The 13,898-nt window shown below is 38.2% G+C and overlaps 1 protein-coding gene across 1 annotated transcript; it reads right to left on the bottom strand.

The window, feature by feature from the left end:
* Positions 1–277: 277 nt before the first annotated feature.
* Positions 278–13,402, bottom strand: LOC103774514 (FYVE, RhoGEF and PH domain-containing protein 6-like; the record flags this gene model as incomplete). The annotated part of the gene is made up of 8 exons (XM_008941926.1): positions 278–357; positions 1,487–1,570; positions 3,259–3,327; positions 3,794–3,865; positions 3,967–4,025; positions 6,583–6,633; positions 11,966–12,053; positions 13,246–13,402. Coding segments are annotated over 8 exons (660 nt in total), but the record flags the coding sequence as incomplete, so codon positions are not given.
* Positions 13,403–13,898: the final 496 nt, after the last annotated feature.

The following is a 13,898-nucleotide window of genomic DNA, read 5'->3' as shown; positions in this document are numbered from 1 at the left end:
TATCTGTGAAACTTATTACACACAACCACACTTCCTTTCTGCTGGTCCATTTAAAAATAAACCTATATTTTCAAAATCAGATTTTGAATGTGTACTAAAGTAAATTAGAACAAAGCCTACTTTATTTCCAGAAACCCATCTATCATTCCCTCTTTTCTGTAATTATTCTAGCCAAGGGTGAGTTTTCATTACATAAGTGCAAAACAAGCTAAAAAAAAGTTTGTGGCCTGTTTGAAACCATACATTTTCAAAATCATTATTCATTTATAAGACTTACCTTGCTGAAAGAATGAAGGATCTCTCTACACTTTCAATGTTCAGTTCATTCTGATACGCTTCCTGTGTTGGCTTTTTAACCTTCAGTCAAGAAAGCAAACTTGACATTCAAACTGAAATGGTACTTTTATAATTGCTTTTACTTAATGAAAAAAAATCTCTTACATTTTTATTGCAGAAGGGGTACACTGGAGAGAAAAATCTCAAAACCAGAAAATCACACAGTCGTGAGATTAGGATCTACACTAAGATTACATGCAGCCCACTACTTAATTTCACTGTGCCCCACACAAACAGTGGAGACATAGAGGGTAATGAAGCTCGAGAGCTGTCAGACACCTGCTGCTGCCCTCTAAGTACCTCCTGCAACTGGGAAAAAAAAAGGCAGTGCTGCAGAACATGATGTAGCTGACCAGTATACATCTGCCCCACACCCCTAAGGGCTGGATCACCCTGCCCAGCCTTCTGAGCTAGCAAGTTTCAAATATAAGGAGGCTTAAAAGTTAAGAGTAGTTCTGAGCCACCACGAGACATCTGCTGGCAAAAGAGATTTTGCAGCTCTGCTGGTGAAAGCTTGGACCCGAGCACCAGATCTTCACTGCAGCTGGACTTGGTGCTTTTCTCTGACAGGACCTGAGACAAGTTACTTGATTCCCAAGGCAACTGTTTGTTGTTCCCACCAACTGTCACGTCAGAGAACATGTCAATATATGGCATTCATGTCCCTTTATCACTACCCAGAAGGGCTCGGAGCCTAGCTTTGATTCTTTCCACACAGGCTCAGAAACAAAAGCTACATCTACCCTTATAGTTAGCAGATCTCTGTAAACCAGAGATTTGATTCACCAGAAGCTTATCAGGCAGAGATGCCTAATCTCTGAGTGTAGGCAATGAAAAGCATTTACAAGGCAAAAGTGAGGCAGTCTAAACAAAATACAACACAAAAAATAAGTAAGTAGACCATTTCCCAGTGGGACAATACCAGATAAAATACAGGTGGGATGATCCTGTGGCAGCAGTTTTTTAGGGAAACCTAAATAGCAATCCCACAGGCTGTATTATGCAAAAAACATTAAGCCTGTAGGACTGCTCTGAAACATAAATATCTTTAATAACTCTTTCCAACATTAAACAGAGTTGTTTTCTGAAAATTTGGAATGCTTGAATTTAAGTTGATTTGGAGAAGGAACCATTTTAACAAGTGACTCACCTTCATTCCAGCCAATGACAGCATGTTGTTGAGTTTATACATCCCTGACTGAACTGGAGTAGTATACAACAGGGCATCATTGAACTGTAATACAGAAGCAATGCTTTTTAATGACTAGAGACGGTTTAGAGACTGATTATTTCAGATGCATTTTATTGGAAATACAGAACTCATACAGCACTGATATCAGCTGTCCAGAAAGGCATCTTATACTTCCTGTTATTCTACTTAGAACCCAAGAAACATTTTTATGTATGAATTTAGATAAGAATAGGTGTCTATATATATACTGCTTGTGTAAATATAAATTGGGCAAATGAGTAAACAGTGCACAGATGTCAAAGAACAGGCTGTCAAAAAGGACAAAAATGCTTCTCATGTACACAGCTATATTGTGTAACAAACTAATTTAAAAGGATGTTAAAATTAACCATTCAAACAAAGCAAAACATTCCAGGAACTCTGAAATAGTAGAATTAAGATTAGCAGTTTATAAGGACAAAGTTATCCATAAGCACCATGTGAATTTTACCAGGTTAAATGTGCACTTACTGTTCAGTTTCTGTTCTACCAGGTGTTGCTTCATTCAGTGCTCTTACTGAACAGTTGTTAAGATTTTTTTTTATTTTCAGTGTTGTTCAACAAGTGGATTCAAATTTCATTTACTCACATAAACACAGAACAGAAAACTAAACTGTCTCACACGTTTATTGCTATGAAGTTCTTCACGAAACAACCAAATGTTTCATGAGCTTTACTAAATCTTCAAAGCACAATCAATGGAAAAATCACTGCTTAAGTGTCAAAAGATGTGAGCATTAGCCTGCACCTTTTATAACTGAAAAATAAAGCCAACTCAAAAAGAACTCAAAAAAAAAAAAACCAAAAAAACAACAAACCACTCCAAATAACAAAAATAAAGTCCGAGCTAAATCCACTCAAATTAGCAGTATGTTACTTGGGAAGCCCAGCTCCAGATAACACCAGATTTTTCAGAGTATTAACTTAACTGATATCATTTGCAGTTACCTCAGTGCTTTTTATGCTACAGTCATCTCCAGAGCACAAGACAGGAACTTGCAAACTTAGAATACGTACTCCATGACTGACTAGGGAAGCATTTATTTGTGCCACTGTAACTAGAAGACCGATTTCAGCTAGGACTCTGGACCAGTAACGCCACAAATTACACATGGCAACAGCTGCTTTACTATCTAACAGAAGAGATAAGCAAAAGGTTCAAGTGGAAACAGAAACTTCAGACATGCACAGAAGTTTAAAAAAAAAAAAAAAAAAAAAAAAAAAAAAAAGAGAGTAGCAGAGACAGAAACTGAGAAACTGAGGACCCATCCCTTCCCTTCCAGCCCAGTGCTCCACTCAGGCTGCAAGCAGGCTCCTGCAGGATAAGGAGAGAGCAGGAGGGAGGGAAGGGTGCAACAGCAAAAGCAAAGTTATAGGATTTAAGATCTAGTCTGGCTAAGTGGGATGGAGTAACTGTTTTAGTTTTTGTGCTGCCACAGATAATGTCTTCTCATAAAAGCGCTAAAATTTTAGCCATGCATTGTTCAAAACAGTACATTTTAGTGAGAAATGGTTTTCTGTTAAAATTAGTGCATAGGCAACAGCTGATCTCTAAATTAGAACTGAGCAAGCAGAAACAACTGGTCACTTTTTCCATTACTTGAAGTTATTACTTATATTTCCAGTGTAATGTTTCAATCACTTAAAATTACACTAGTGTTAAGCACATAACACCACAGACAGCATCTTACCAGAAAAAACATTCGTGGCTGCATGACCTTCCGGGACAGCTTCATGAGTGTTCCCTCTTTAAGAAAGACCTAGCAAATTAAAACAAGCAATTCAAAACCTAGTTTTTCAGGGCACTAGCCATACAAATTCATTATTGGTATTATTTTTATTACTATGCTTCAAGTGCTTGCAGAAGTTTTGGGATTCAAGGTTCCCCTTCTGAGAAAGGCTGTTCATCCTTAAGTTTCTCTAGAACTGAGTGTGGGTGGCTGCACTTGAAACCATGACAAATAAAAGATTACTCTTGAGGGGAAAAAGAAAGCCTGCCTGCAAGATCTGGCAAGGAATAATATTCTAAAAATCATAGGTTTTCATCAGACAAAAGCCTAAAATAAGCCTCATAAAGGGAGAGGCAATATTAATTTGACTGCTAGAAGCAAATAATTAAAAGATGGACCATTTTTCTTCTTGGCATATGCCAGCTTCAGTACTTTGCTTGCTCATCATGTGCTGCACTTCTACTGCAATCTGCTGCATGCCCGCTGGGGGACCTACCCTTCCTGGCTGTACAATTTCATGGTGTCCATTTAAACTGTACTGAATCTGCATGAGTTTCTGAAAGTTATCCTACAGGGAAAAAAAGCAAAAGGTAAGTAACTGCCCTGGGATCCATGAGTTAAAACAAAAAAGATAAAAAGCTTTAATCAACCAGCTTCATAAATACTTACTCCCTGCTTCATGATGTCATTGGCGTGGTTTGCAACTTCTATGACAACCGCTAGAGCATCTGAAAGATGAGGAAACAATGCTTTGATTATATAGACTAGTTAGCATTGGTATTATGTAAAGCACAGGTACAATACTGCAGATCATGCCAAGATTCAAAGACCTGATTGTACAGTCACTGCATTCAGGAGCGCTTCCCATAGAGCCCAGAGGGTCTGGATCATGGTTTGTAAGTGTAAGTAAGTGTGCCCTAGCAAGTAATTGCTTCAACCAACAGTATCAACCATTTCTTACAGCTACTAAAAAAAGTTCATTGGCAAAATTAAATTCTAGTTTCTCACAAAAATAACTAATTTCAATGTCTCTACTTACAGCAGAAAAGTTATCAACATTTTAAGTGAGACTAAGTTTTTTTTCCATTTTACACAACTGCCTCTGGTGCCAGTCATGGAAGACTACCTAGAAAAATTATCCAAATCTTTTTGATTTCTTTCTTCTGCCTTTAATTTTGCTACACCTCAAGGTAACAGTATATAGTTCAGATTTCTAAATTTCAAACCTGTAATACCAAAAGAAAAAAGCAAACAAACAAAAAAACCCCAAACACCTCTGAAAAAGAAGAGTTACCAAAGAGCAGGGATTTTATAAACTACTGACATTTAATAACTAGCAACTGGACTGTAATATATACTAAGGTGTAACTGCTAAAAGGGAGTACATAAAAAAATCATGTAAATTACTGAATACTGACTGTACAAAACAGAACCCATCCGAGGGTCTTATTCAAAAACCTGTAATTTACTTAATTTTTTAAAAAGACTCATTTAACTGAAAGCTAGAACAAATCCCCTGGTAAAACAGTCTCTAAAGCATTTAGCACCTTCTGAGTAATTGAAGTGCAGTCATGCACTCCAAATAAAGGAACTACATTTGCTTAAAAGTCCAGAGAAGCCTAGCAAACCAGATGAACCCAAAGCCTTGGGATTTTTTTCCATCCAGTCATTAATAGTATTAGTACTGCAGAAGGTATATACTTTCATTTTTGTTGTGTTCATATTCAAAAAGAAATAATGTTAAAAGATACAGCTTTCTGAACAGAAAGGTTCAGAGGTTCATGAATCCATATAAGAAACTGAGGTGTGAACAAAAAGCTCCTCATAAGTCAGTCCTAAGAAAACACCTGTTCAAGATTTTAATGAACAAAGGCAATGCAAGCACAGGAGTCAAACAGTTAAAAGGTACAGCACATATCAAACATATGATCAAGATTTAAGTTTAGATATAGATGTCATGATGTCAGCTGAGCTTGCTGAAAAATAGCTGGTGGTCTCCTACTAGGAAATGTTGGAGCTCTTCCAGCCAAAACACTTGCCAGCTCACCTGCACTTGAAGGAAAATGAAAAGAAACTTAGCTAAATTCATGAAAACAGGAATGAGTACCTGATTTTTTTGTTATACTCTCCTTCACCTATCAGCTATTATATGTATTGAAAACTTAAAATTTACTCATTGACTGCAAGAAAGATTGAAGGATGTTAGAGAAAATTTGCTGGTTATTGAAGAACCAGCAAGCAAAGAATCGACCTGCCCATGCCATGAGCTGCCAGATTCTCCAGCCAAATGCCGTGGGAGAATGTGTCAAAGGCCTTACTAAAGTCCAGGTAGACAATGTCCATAGCCTTTCCCTCATCCACTAAGCAGGTCACCAAGTATTTAAAATATTTTGGCTTCTATTTTCAATATACTGAAACAAATATGCCTATATGTCCTATGCTGACAAAGCTATAAGGAAGCAAACTTGGATCAATGCATTAAGGGACTCATTTATTGCAGTCCCATTAACTACACGACCTTCTTAAAAATAACGGGTTTGCAAAAATGTCGCTAAGAGATTTAAGTGACAGAGGCTCAAGTAAATGAAATGGAAACATTGACTGGGAGCATTTTTAGTACTGTTGAGGCACACGCATAGAAGGAAACAATCTGAACATGCATTGCATTGCTACATTCAAGTTCAGCCAGCTTAATCTCAAACTACCATGAAACACATGGTATTGTCCTCTTCCATCACCAATTATTCTTTTTCATTTTTTCTTTATCTCCTTTTTCCCCACAGGCAGACAAACTTGTGGAAGTCACTTGTGTGTGCAGCTTGTGACAATTCAAACTGGAGAACTCCTCAGGTTAAATATAACTCAGAGCAGCTCCCTGATCTTTTTCACTCCCACCACATGAACACTTGCCCTGGCACAAAGGGAGAGGAAGAAGCCAGAATGGTTCATAGCTGGGGGAGAGGAGCTGGTAGATCAGACTGCCTGTCATGAAAGGTCTCCATATGTAAGGACTGTCTCTTTCAATAGTAGTGCCCAAAATACCTGCTTAAGTTGCCTGGGGAACTTCACTCTTATCTTCTGGTTTCCACTCAAGAGTGAGCTGATACCACTGTCAGCTCCCAACTTTTCTGAAACACAAGTCTGCAATCTTTCAGTATCTCTGCTGAGAAACTTAGAAATGTTTTCTATTTGGTCCTATTACTGGCTTAGCATTTGGTATGCATTTAAGGTTTAGAAATATTATCATAACTCCATAATCTATTATTTCTTTAAAGAGACATTTACCTTGAGTATCCCTGTAGTCCACAGATTCTTCTAAAAGATTCTTTAAATAATCTGTATAAAGAAAAAATTAATATAGAGACAGTTTTGTTAAAGAAATAAACAGCACCAGAAAGTAAAACCACCTTTTTCCTGGAAATTTGTTTTTCAGGCAGACCTATGCCACAAAGATCTATCTGTTATTAATCTTTTACGTCTGTCAAAGTAATAAACGTAAAACGACCATTTCCATAAAGAAAGTATATCACAATATCCTGCTCAGGAAAAATAAGCTTATTGAAACAGTGGCCTCCTCCAAAGACAAACGATATGCCATACATATTATTCCAGAACAAAGCAAGCAAGCAAAAAATAAGTACACACTTGCAATCATTTACATTTAAGCTGATGCAAAAAAAATTTGAAGATACATATATTTGCCTGAGCATCTAACTTGTCTACAGGAGCCAAGAAAAAAACCCAGTCCACTATAGAATATCTGATTAGGATTAATATTTTTCAATAATACAAGTATTAGACCCCCTTCCAATGTTCAAATAGGCACTTTTGATTTCCAGCTATAAATTTAGTTTCTCAGCCACGAGATGGCACCCTCAATCCATTAACGTCTTTGTAGTTTTAAAATCTATTTTACTTAACTAAAATTAACTCCAAATATATGACTATACAAGAAAACATTCCCCCTCAAGCTTCTATTCCCTGGTCGTGTGTCTAGTTAAACCAGAAAGTGCAATATCCTGTCAAAGATAAATATATACATTCAGAAAGAAGGCCACCAACTATTATTCCCTACAAGTTACAGCTTTGAATTGCTTAAAATTGCAAGAAACCAAATGAGAGACTTTCAAAGAAATAAAAATTAGATTGATAATATCAAGAAATACTGATTTATAATTACCTTTTAAATGAGGTATTAAGATTCTGGCAGATCTACTGAAAATTAATCACATGTGATCTAGCAAGTGTTCAATTTCAGCTTCACAGTTGTGCAAGTTTCATGTAGGAGTGAAATAATTCAATTCCCTTATGCCTGCCCTACCCAAATTCATCCTTTTACTCAAAAAGGATCAGGAGCCAATTGTTCCTGCCTACATAAGATATCTTGTTCCATGCAAGAAGATGATCGCTTAGTGTATTGTAATCTCTTCCTTATAAAAAAAAAAAAAGCAACCAAAACCAAAACACCAATTACAAAGCATGTTTCTGCAGTAGAAATACTAAGAGTAGTGAAAAATCTTGTCACAGTTAATTAAAGCTTTGAGAAAAACAGAACTGCAGGAAGAAAAATATTTGGCACTGAAATTTTATTTTCTTGGCAAAGACCTAAGGGAGGATCCAGGAGAGCAGCATGAGGAGCAGGTTGGGGTGAAGGAAGAGGAACTGGCTGGGGTCTCCTGAAGGGAAGTGGAGAGGGAGTGCTGGGAGGTCTCGCTGCCTGGGCCACTGGAACACCCACAGCTTTCTGCTCTCCTCAAAGATTTGTCTGACCATTATCAGTTGCTGGTCAACGTGTGATCTTTTAAGACAAGTTTGACATGGCACAAAAACCTCTTGAGCTACACCCCATAAATATTGCATCTGTCACATCCATCATGATCTGGTGCTGTAGTAGCTACCAGACATTCCAGTGCAATATTTAGGTGGACACATATTCCATTAAAAACCAAGTTCATCTTGCTTCACCTCAGGTTATGTTGGTAAGAAACTAGTGTGAGAGAAAAAAAATCAACAGGAGGCATTTTGAAAGGAACCAAGAAGAGCTCACATTGGTTTTAACTTGGATAACAAGTTAAAGCTTCACAATCGGGGCCAGCAAAAAATACTCCAGTGAGAACCTCCCACTATGAAAAATGAGTCCTTACAGCTTACACAGAAACACTAGCCTCTTAAAGCTGCCAACCCCACACTCAGTTCTACAGGCTGGGAACAAGAGGTGAGGTGGGGATAATTTACTCATCTGCAAATGTACTGCTGGCACGCTAAGAAACTGTCCCTAGTACATCAAGACATCCAGTTTAATATCTGAAGTAATTGCACTGGAAATCTAAAACTATAGGTGCAACGTGGGAACTGTTTCTTGGCATATTCATGCTTTATGACACGTTCCGCAAAACAACAACACTTCACATCACTCAAAAACATCTTTTGGATGGCTATACTCTAGCCTTTTAAATCATATCATCACTGAACAGAAGGGGGAAAATTAGAGATTTTAACATAAGTGCATTCATTTCAAATTCTGAATTTGAAAAGGAAAGCAGATTTTGCATTACGAATATGAAGCAGACAATAGAACTTGCAACTATAAAACCTGAAAGTGAGGAATACATAATTTTCATCCTGATACTCTCTATGTATATCTGATAAGTGGACATAAATTCATCGCTAAAACTAAGCTTCAAACAAGTGTCAGAACAGATATTTTTAGTCTCTTCTGTGAATACACATTGGAAATTCTGTGCTTGCAACAGCCTTCTGGAGGTACTGGCTTAAACTATACAGACAAGCAGATTTCAGACATGAATAACGTTACAGTAAAAATTTAGCAAAAATATTCCTAGATAAAATAAACACAGAAGTCAAATATTAAGGTGGAATGGTATCTACTGTTTGTGCCAAAAAAAATTTCTCCTCTGAAATGTGCTTCAGTCATACAGACTAGAAGACCTTAAGCACACCTTTGGAAAGGTAGACATAGAAACTAAAATTCATAACTCTGCTGGATACCCCAAAACACAACAAAAATCAACAGAAAATCACACAAGTACTGTTTTCTGTGAGGAACAAAAAATTTCCTCATGCCCTGCCTCTGGCTGACAGCAGCCAGTAATTCTCTCTTCCCTCTTGCTGGAGGGGGAGGAGGTCAGTGGCTATGACATCTGCTAAAAATTCTCTTCTGCTTCCTTAACTACTCTTTGTCTCAGGTTGTCTTATTTAATTAAGTTAAAATCGAAGCAATTGGTCCCCAAGTTGTAATTGGCCCCAGGTCTAACTCCTCCATTTCCAACCTGCAAAGGAGCAGTGTGCTCAAAGGCTTATTTATCATCCTCCTCAGCCTGCCCTCTCTACATCTTAGTTAAGGTTAATAAAAAAGACTCTGTCTCCACAAACTTTATGTTGATAAAAAGAACAGAGAGGTTTAGCCTATGACAATGAAGAGTCTGTGCATATTGTACAGTCTCAAGTTATCTACTCAAACCAGAGGGTTTTGGGAGGACAGAAACACTTCTCCTCCATTTCTATTGAAATCAGAAGGCCTCTAATTAACCTCCCCCAACACCCGTCTCATATTCACTGTATAGAGCTCTGGGCCAGCTTGTGGAGAAGTGGAAGTTCACTTGCTGGACTGGACAAGCTGTATAATTAAACTGAAACACAGCTGAGCTGTGCCTCTCCACAGCTGATTTATGAGTCCACCTGCTCCTGCTTTTTGTTAGCACAAAAGCAACTCCACTTCAAAGCACAGCAACAATCTTGTGATGTGACCACGTAGCAGCAGGTTACCAGTACAAAGCTGCCCCACTGACACAGAACATGTAAATAGGAAGAAATCCCTGCTGACTCAGGCCTAGCTGCTTCATTTCCTGGATTATTTTCGCTCCCCTGCTCTCACCCGCCATCCCCTCCTTCCTCGCCTACAGATCCCTCTGTCTTCAGCTTGGGGAGCTGCTGCATCACTGAATTTCACTCACTGCAACAATAGATCCAAATATTTTACATGCCCTCCAAAGATTTTGCAGCACAAGATTATATAGACATTGCTTAATATTACATAAAAACAATGGGTCACCCACGGAGATATAGACAAGAGAGAATCTCAAGGACAACAGAAATGCAAGATAGATTAAACAGACTGAAAATTAAACAGATCCAAAGTAACATTCCCCAGCCCCATCATAATTAGTCTGACCTCTTTTGCTGCTCCCACAGAAAAAGAGAAAATTACTTTTCTAAATCAGCAGCCAGCATTGCAACCCCATTCCTGTCAATAGCATTTACACATATATTTAAAGTTGAGCAGCCACAGTAAGGTCTGCAGACTGGGGATACCCACAGCAATTCCCATCACCCAGAGAATGATTTTTTTCAGGTCTAAACCAGCCTGTTCCTGCCAGTTAATGATCACAAGGAATTTGCTTCCAACATCTGAGTTTTATTTCAGTGCCATTCAACCCTGACATCTCTCACTTTGCTATTAAAGTTTTTGAACTCATCCAAAGATACACTGATTATTTAGAGTGTATAGTAAGCCTATACCATGCTCTAAGTCAGTATCCTTTTAAAATAAAGAAACTCCCCAAACGTCATTTTATGGTTTGGTTTCATCAGTCACTGAGATCTTCCACTACAAAGGGGAACACTGAAGTGTTTTTCACCCTTTTTTCAACACCAGTAACTTTAATGAGATGATAAAAACGAAGAGACTCAATGTTAATAACTTGGTAACTGCTGTATAGTACTTAAGTCTTTATCTCCCACAGCATCACTAGTCTAAGTACTTGCTGGGGAAATGCCAACAAGCTGCTGCAGAGCCAAAAAAAAAAAAAAGGTCACAGAGCATTTTATTTTGCAGTTACTACATAAACAGAGGCTATTTTTAAACTGCTCATCAAGAAGCAACAGCTTTCAAAAACAATGCCTTAAGTATGTCCAAATCCTTACCGGAGCCATCCCCCTTTTACAACAAACACATCTCAAAATATTCCACAAAGGAGACCTCCATCATTGCCCTCCTTTTACAGAAACGAAAGCACTGCATCATGGACACGACTCGCTCAAGGTCACCCAAACATGGCCACAGCCAGAGCAGGGTCAAGAGCCCAGATTTCTGAGTCCCAAGTCACTCTTCAGCCTACAGTGTCCCTGCAACAAGTCTTAAGCACTTACTGGTATATGTACAGTAAAAACATGTGTTTTGCCCTTAAAAGAGAACAGATTTTACAGACAAAACACCTGGGTGGGGAGAAATGGAGAAGCCACTTGCAGAAGTTCACAGTTGCATAGACATATTTCACTTCTTTCTCCTAGCTTGAATTTTACCCAAAGCAAAACAGAAGCATTCCAAATTGCTAAGAAAATTATGGGCTTTTATTACCACAGAAACAAACAAAAACTACCACAGGTTTCATGTTTTCCAAGTACTGCTGAATGTACCATCAGAGAACACACCGCAGTGTTGGGAATACTAGAACCTCACATGTGTGTCTTATTGTAATCAGTATTAACAAAGGAAGCCTCAAAACCCATGCCACGATTTTAAAAAAAAAGCTTCCAGTGTCTGTAGTCAGATAAACATGCTTCACAGACGAAATCAACTGCTGGAAAACAAGTTTTCTGGGACGTGTGAAGACTGGCTTCTTAAGCTTGTGAAAGAGCTTGACTGTACCTGTCAACAGGAGCCTGTATTGGGGAATCCTCTGAACTGGCTTCAGCAGATAGTGCTTCAGGGCCAGACTAGCACAGCGGGGGCTCATCTGAAAGAAACACCCAAAAAAAGTTACGAATCTGTGCTAGTCAAGGGTTCTAGCAACAGAAAACATACCTACAAACTATCGATTACATTGGATAAGCTTTATCTTAAAAAGGTGTGGAAGACTGCACATAAAATTAACCATGCATTCAAAGATGTCAGTAAGCACTCATACTCTGTGCATTCAAGACAGGTGCTTTTGTGTATGAAGAACAGAGGTAAAGCTTCTCAGAAATAAAGGAAACACCAATGGGAAAGGCAACATGCTCCTTCGTAAGCACTGTCAGTGTCCATTAGGCAGAAAGGCAGAGAAGACAGCAGCAGTGCTCACTGCAGAAGTTTTAATCAATCCACACCCCTAAAGACAACATAAAATTAAAAGATCCATGCTTCAAAAAATGTTCATTATCTTGAGTTTGCATTCAAAATAATGTCCATCTGAAACACCAAGGCCTTAAAAATGCCACCTCTCCCTGTCTTTCCTGACTCTGCCTCAAGCTCTTCCTTTGTCCAAAGGAACCAAAAAAAAGCTTTCTGAACCATTCTTAAGGAAACAGCAGAGATTACCCAAGGGGAAGACCATGTAATAAGGAGGTAAATTCACAGTTTGTGTGGATCGTGCTTAGGGAGCTTGCACCCCTTCTGTGATTTGTTTTAAAGGAGTTATGTAAAAACTGGCAATGCTCTTAGAGACATAAATCAGGCACGTATTGGGTTTGAAACTTCTAGAAATATGCAGATGAGAAAATTCACTTTTTTATGTTTCCAGCTGAAATGAAACACCATGAGTAAGCTACTGCCCTGTGATGTGGTAGAGAAATCAACCTGGTTAAAACAGGACAGTTAATCAGTGAATAGCACAATCAGGAAACAAAACTGAAAAAAAGCAGCTAAACATTTTGTTCATGTGCCTGATATAATTTGTAGCAAGTGCTGCATTTTCTGAAAATCAAGGTCCTTTATCATATCTCATAGTGGTAGCCAAAATCACCAGTTACTTCACAAAATCTGAATTTCCTTCTTTCCCCTTTCATACTACTAAGTCTCAAGCCAAGCCTGTACCAGAGGGAAAAAAAAAAAAAAAAAAACAGAAAACAAAAACCAACCAATTGGAGGACAGTGTCTAAAGTCTTGTGGAGGATCACAACAGCTGAGAAGCCACAAAATAGGACGTATCTTAGAAATGACTACAGTACCTCAAAGTCTTTGACTACTGAAGCAAAACCTGCATTCTTCTTACACTGTTCATCTAACAGTGCAATATTTTTATCAAATTCTTTGATGTAAGTTGAATACATCTTTAAGTAAGGACCCTTTTTAACAAATATATCAGCAATTCTTTGATGCTCAAGCCTAGAAACAAAAAATAAAAGCAATTAGAAAGAGCTAAAAAGAGTGTACATCTTAACCCTACAGCAAACCATCTGTCTTTTTCACAGTAAGATGTGCTAGTTTATGTTCTGAACAAAAAGCTTACAGTCCAGCAGATAGTCATCCACCTCCAAACCTAACCAGGAACACCTCCACTCACTAGTTTAGGGTTAGATGGCTTCCACTTAATGCACAGTCTGTTTAAAATGGTCTTGAACCATTCAAACGCTTTAGTACAAGCTTGATTTCTGATGAGACAGATCTTCAAGCTTCAAGATGCAGTCTCCACCTTTTAATAGCAAGCATGAGATTACAGACTTTGCCAATTTCAGTGCCTTTGTCAGCAGACTTGTATAGCTGATTTAAACCCACCCACCAGGGTAACTGAGAACGGACTTCAAGGGGACTGTGGCTGTCAATCAGCATTGTGTCTGGTTAGTAGATCTCAGCTACCTTTAAAAAGCAAACCAGTCTTCAG

The sequence above is a fragment of the Merops nubicus genome, unplaced genomic scaffold (assembly GCF_000691845.1).
Source record: "Merops nubicus isolate BGI_N331 unplaced genomic scaffold, ASM69184v1 Scaffold33006, whole genome shotgun sequence".
Classification (NCBI taxonomy): Eukaryota; Metazoa; Chordata; class Aves; order Coraciiformes; family Meropidae; genus Merops; species Merops nubicus.
This window is presented reverse-complemented; position numbering and strand designations above follow the sequence as displayed.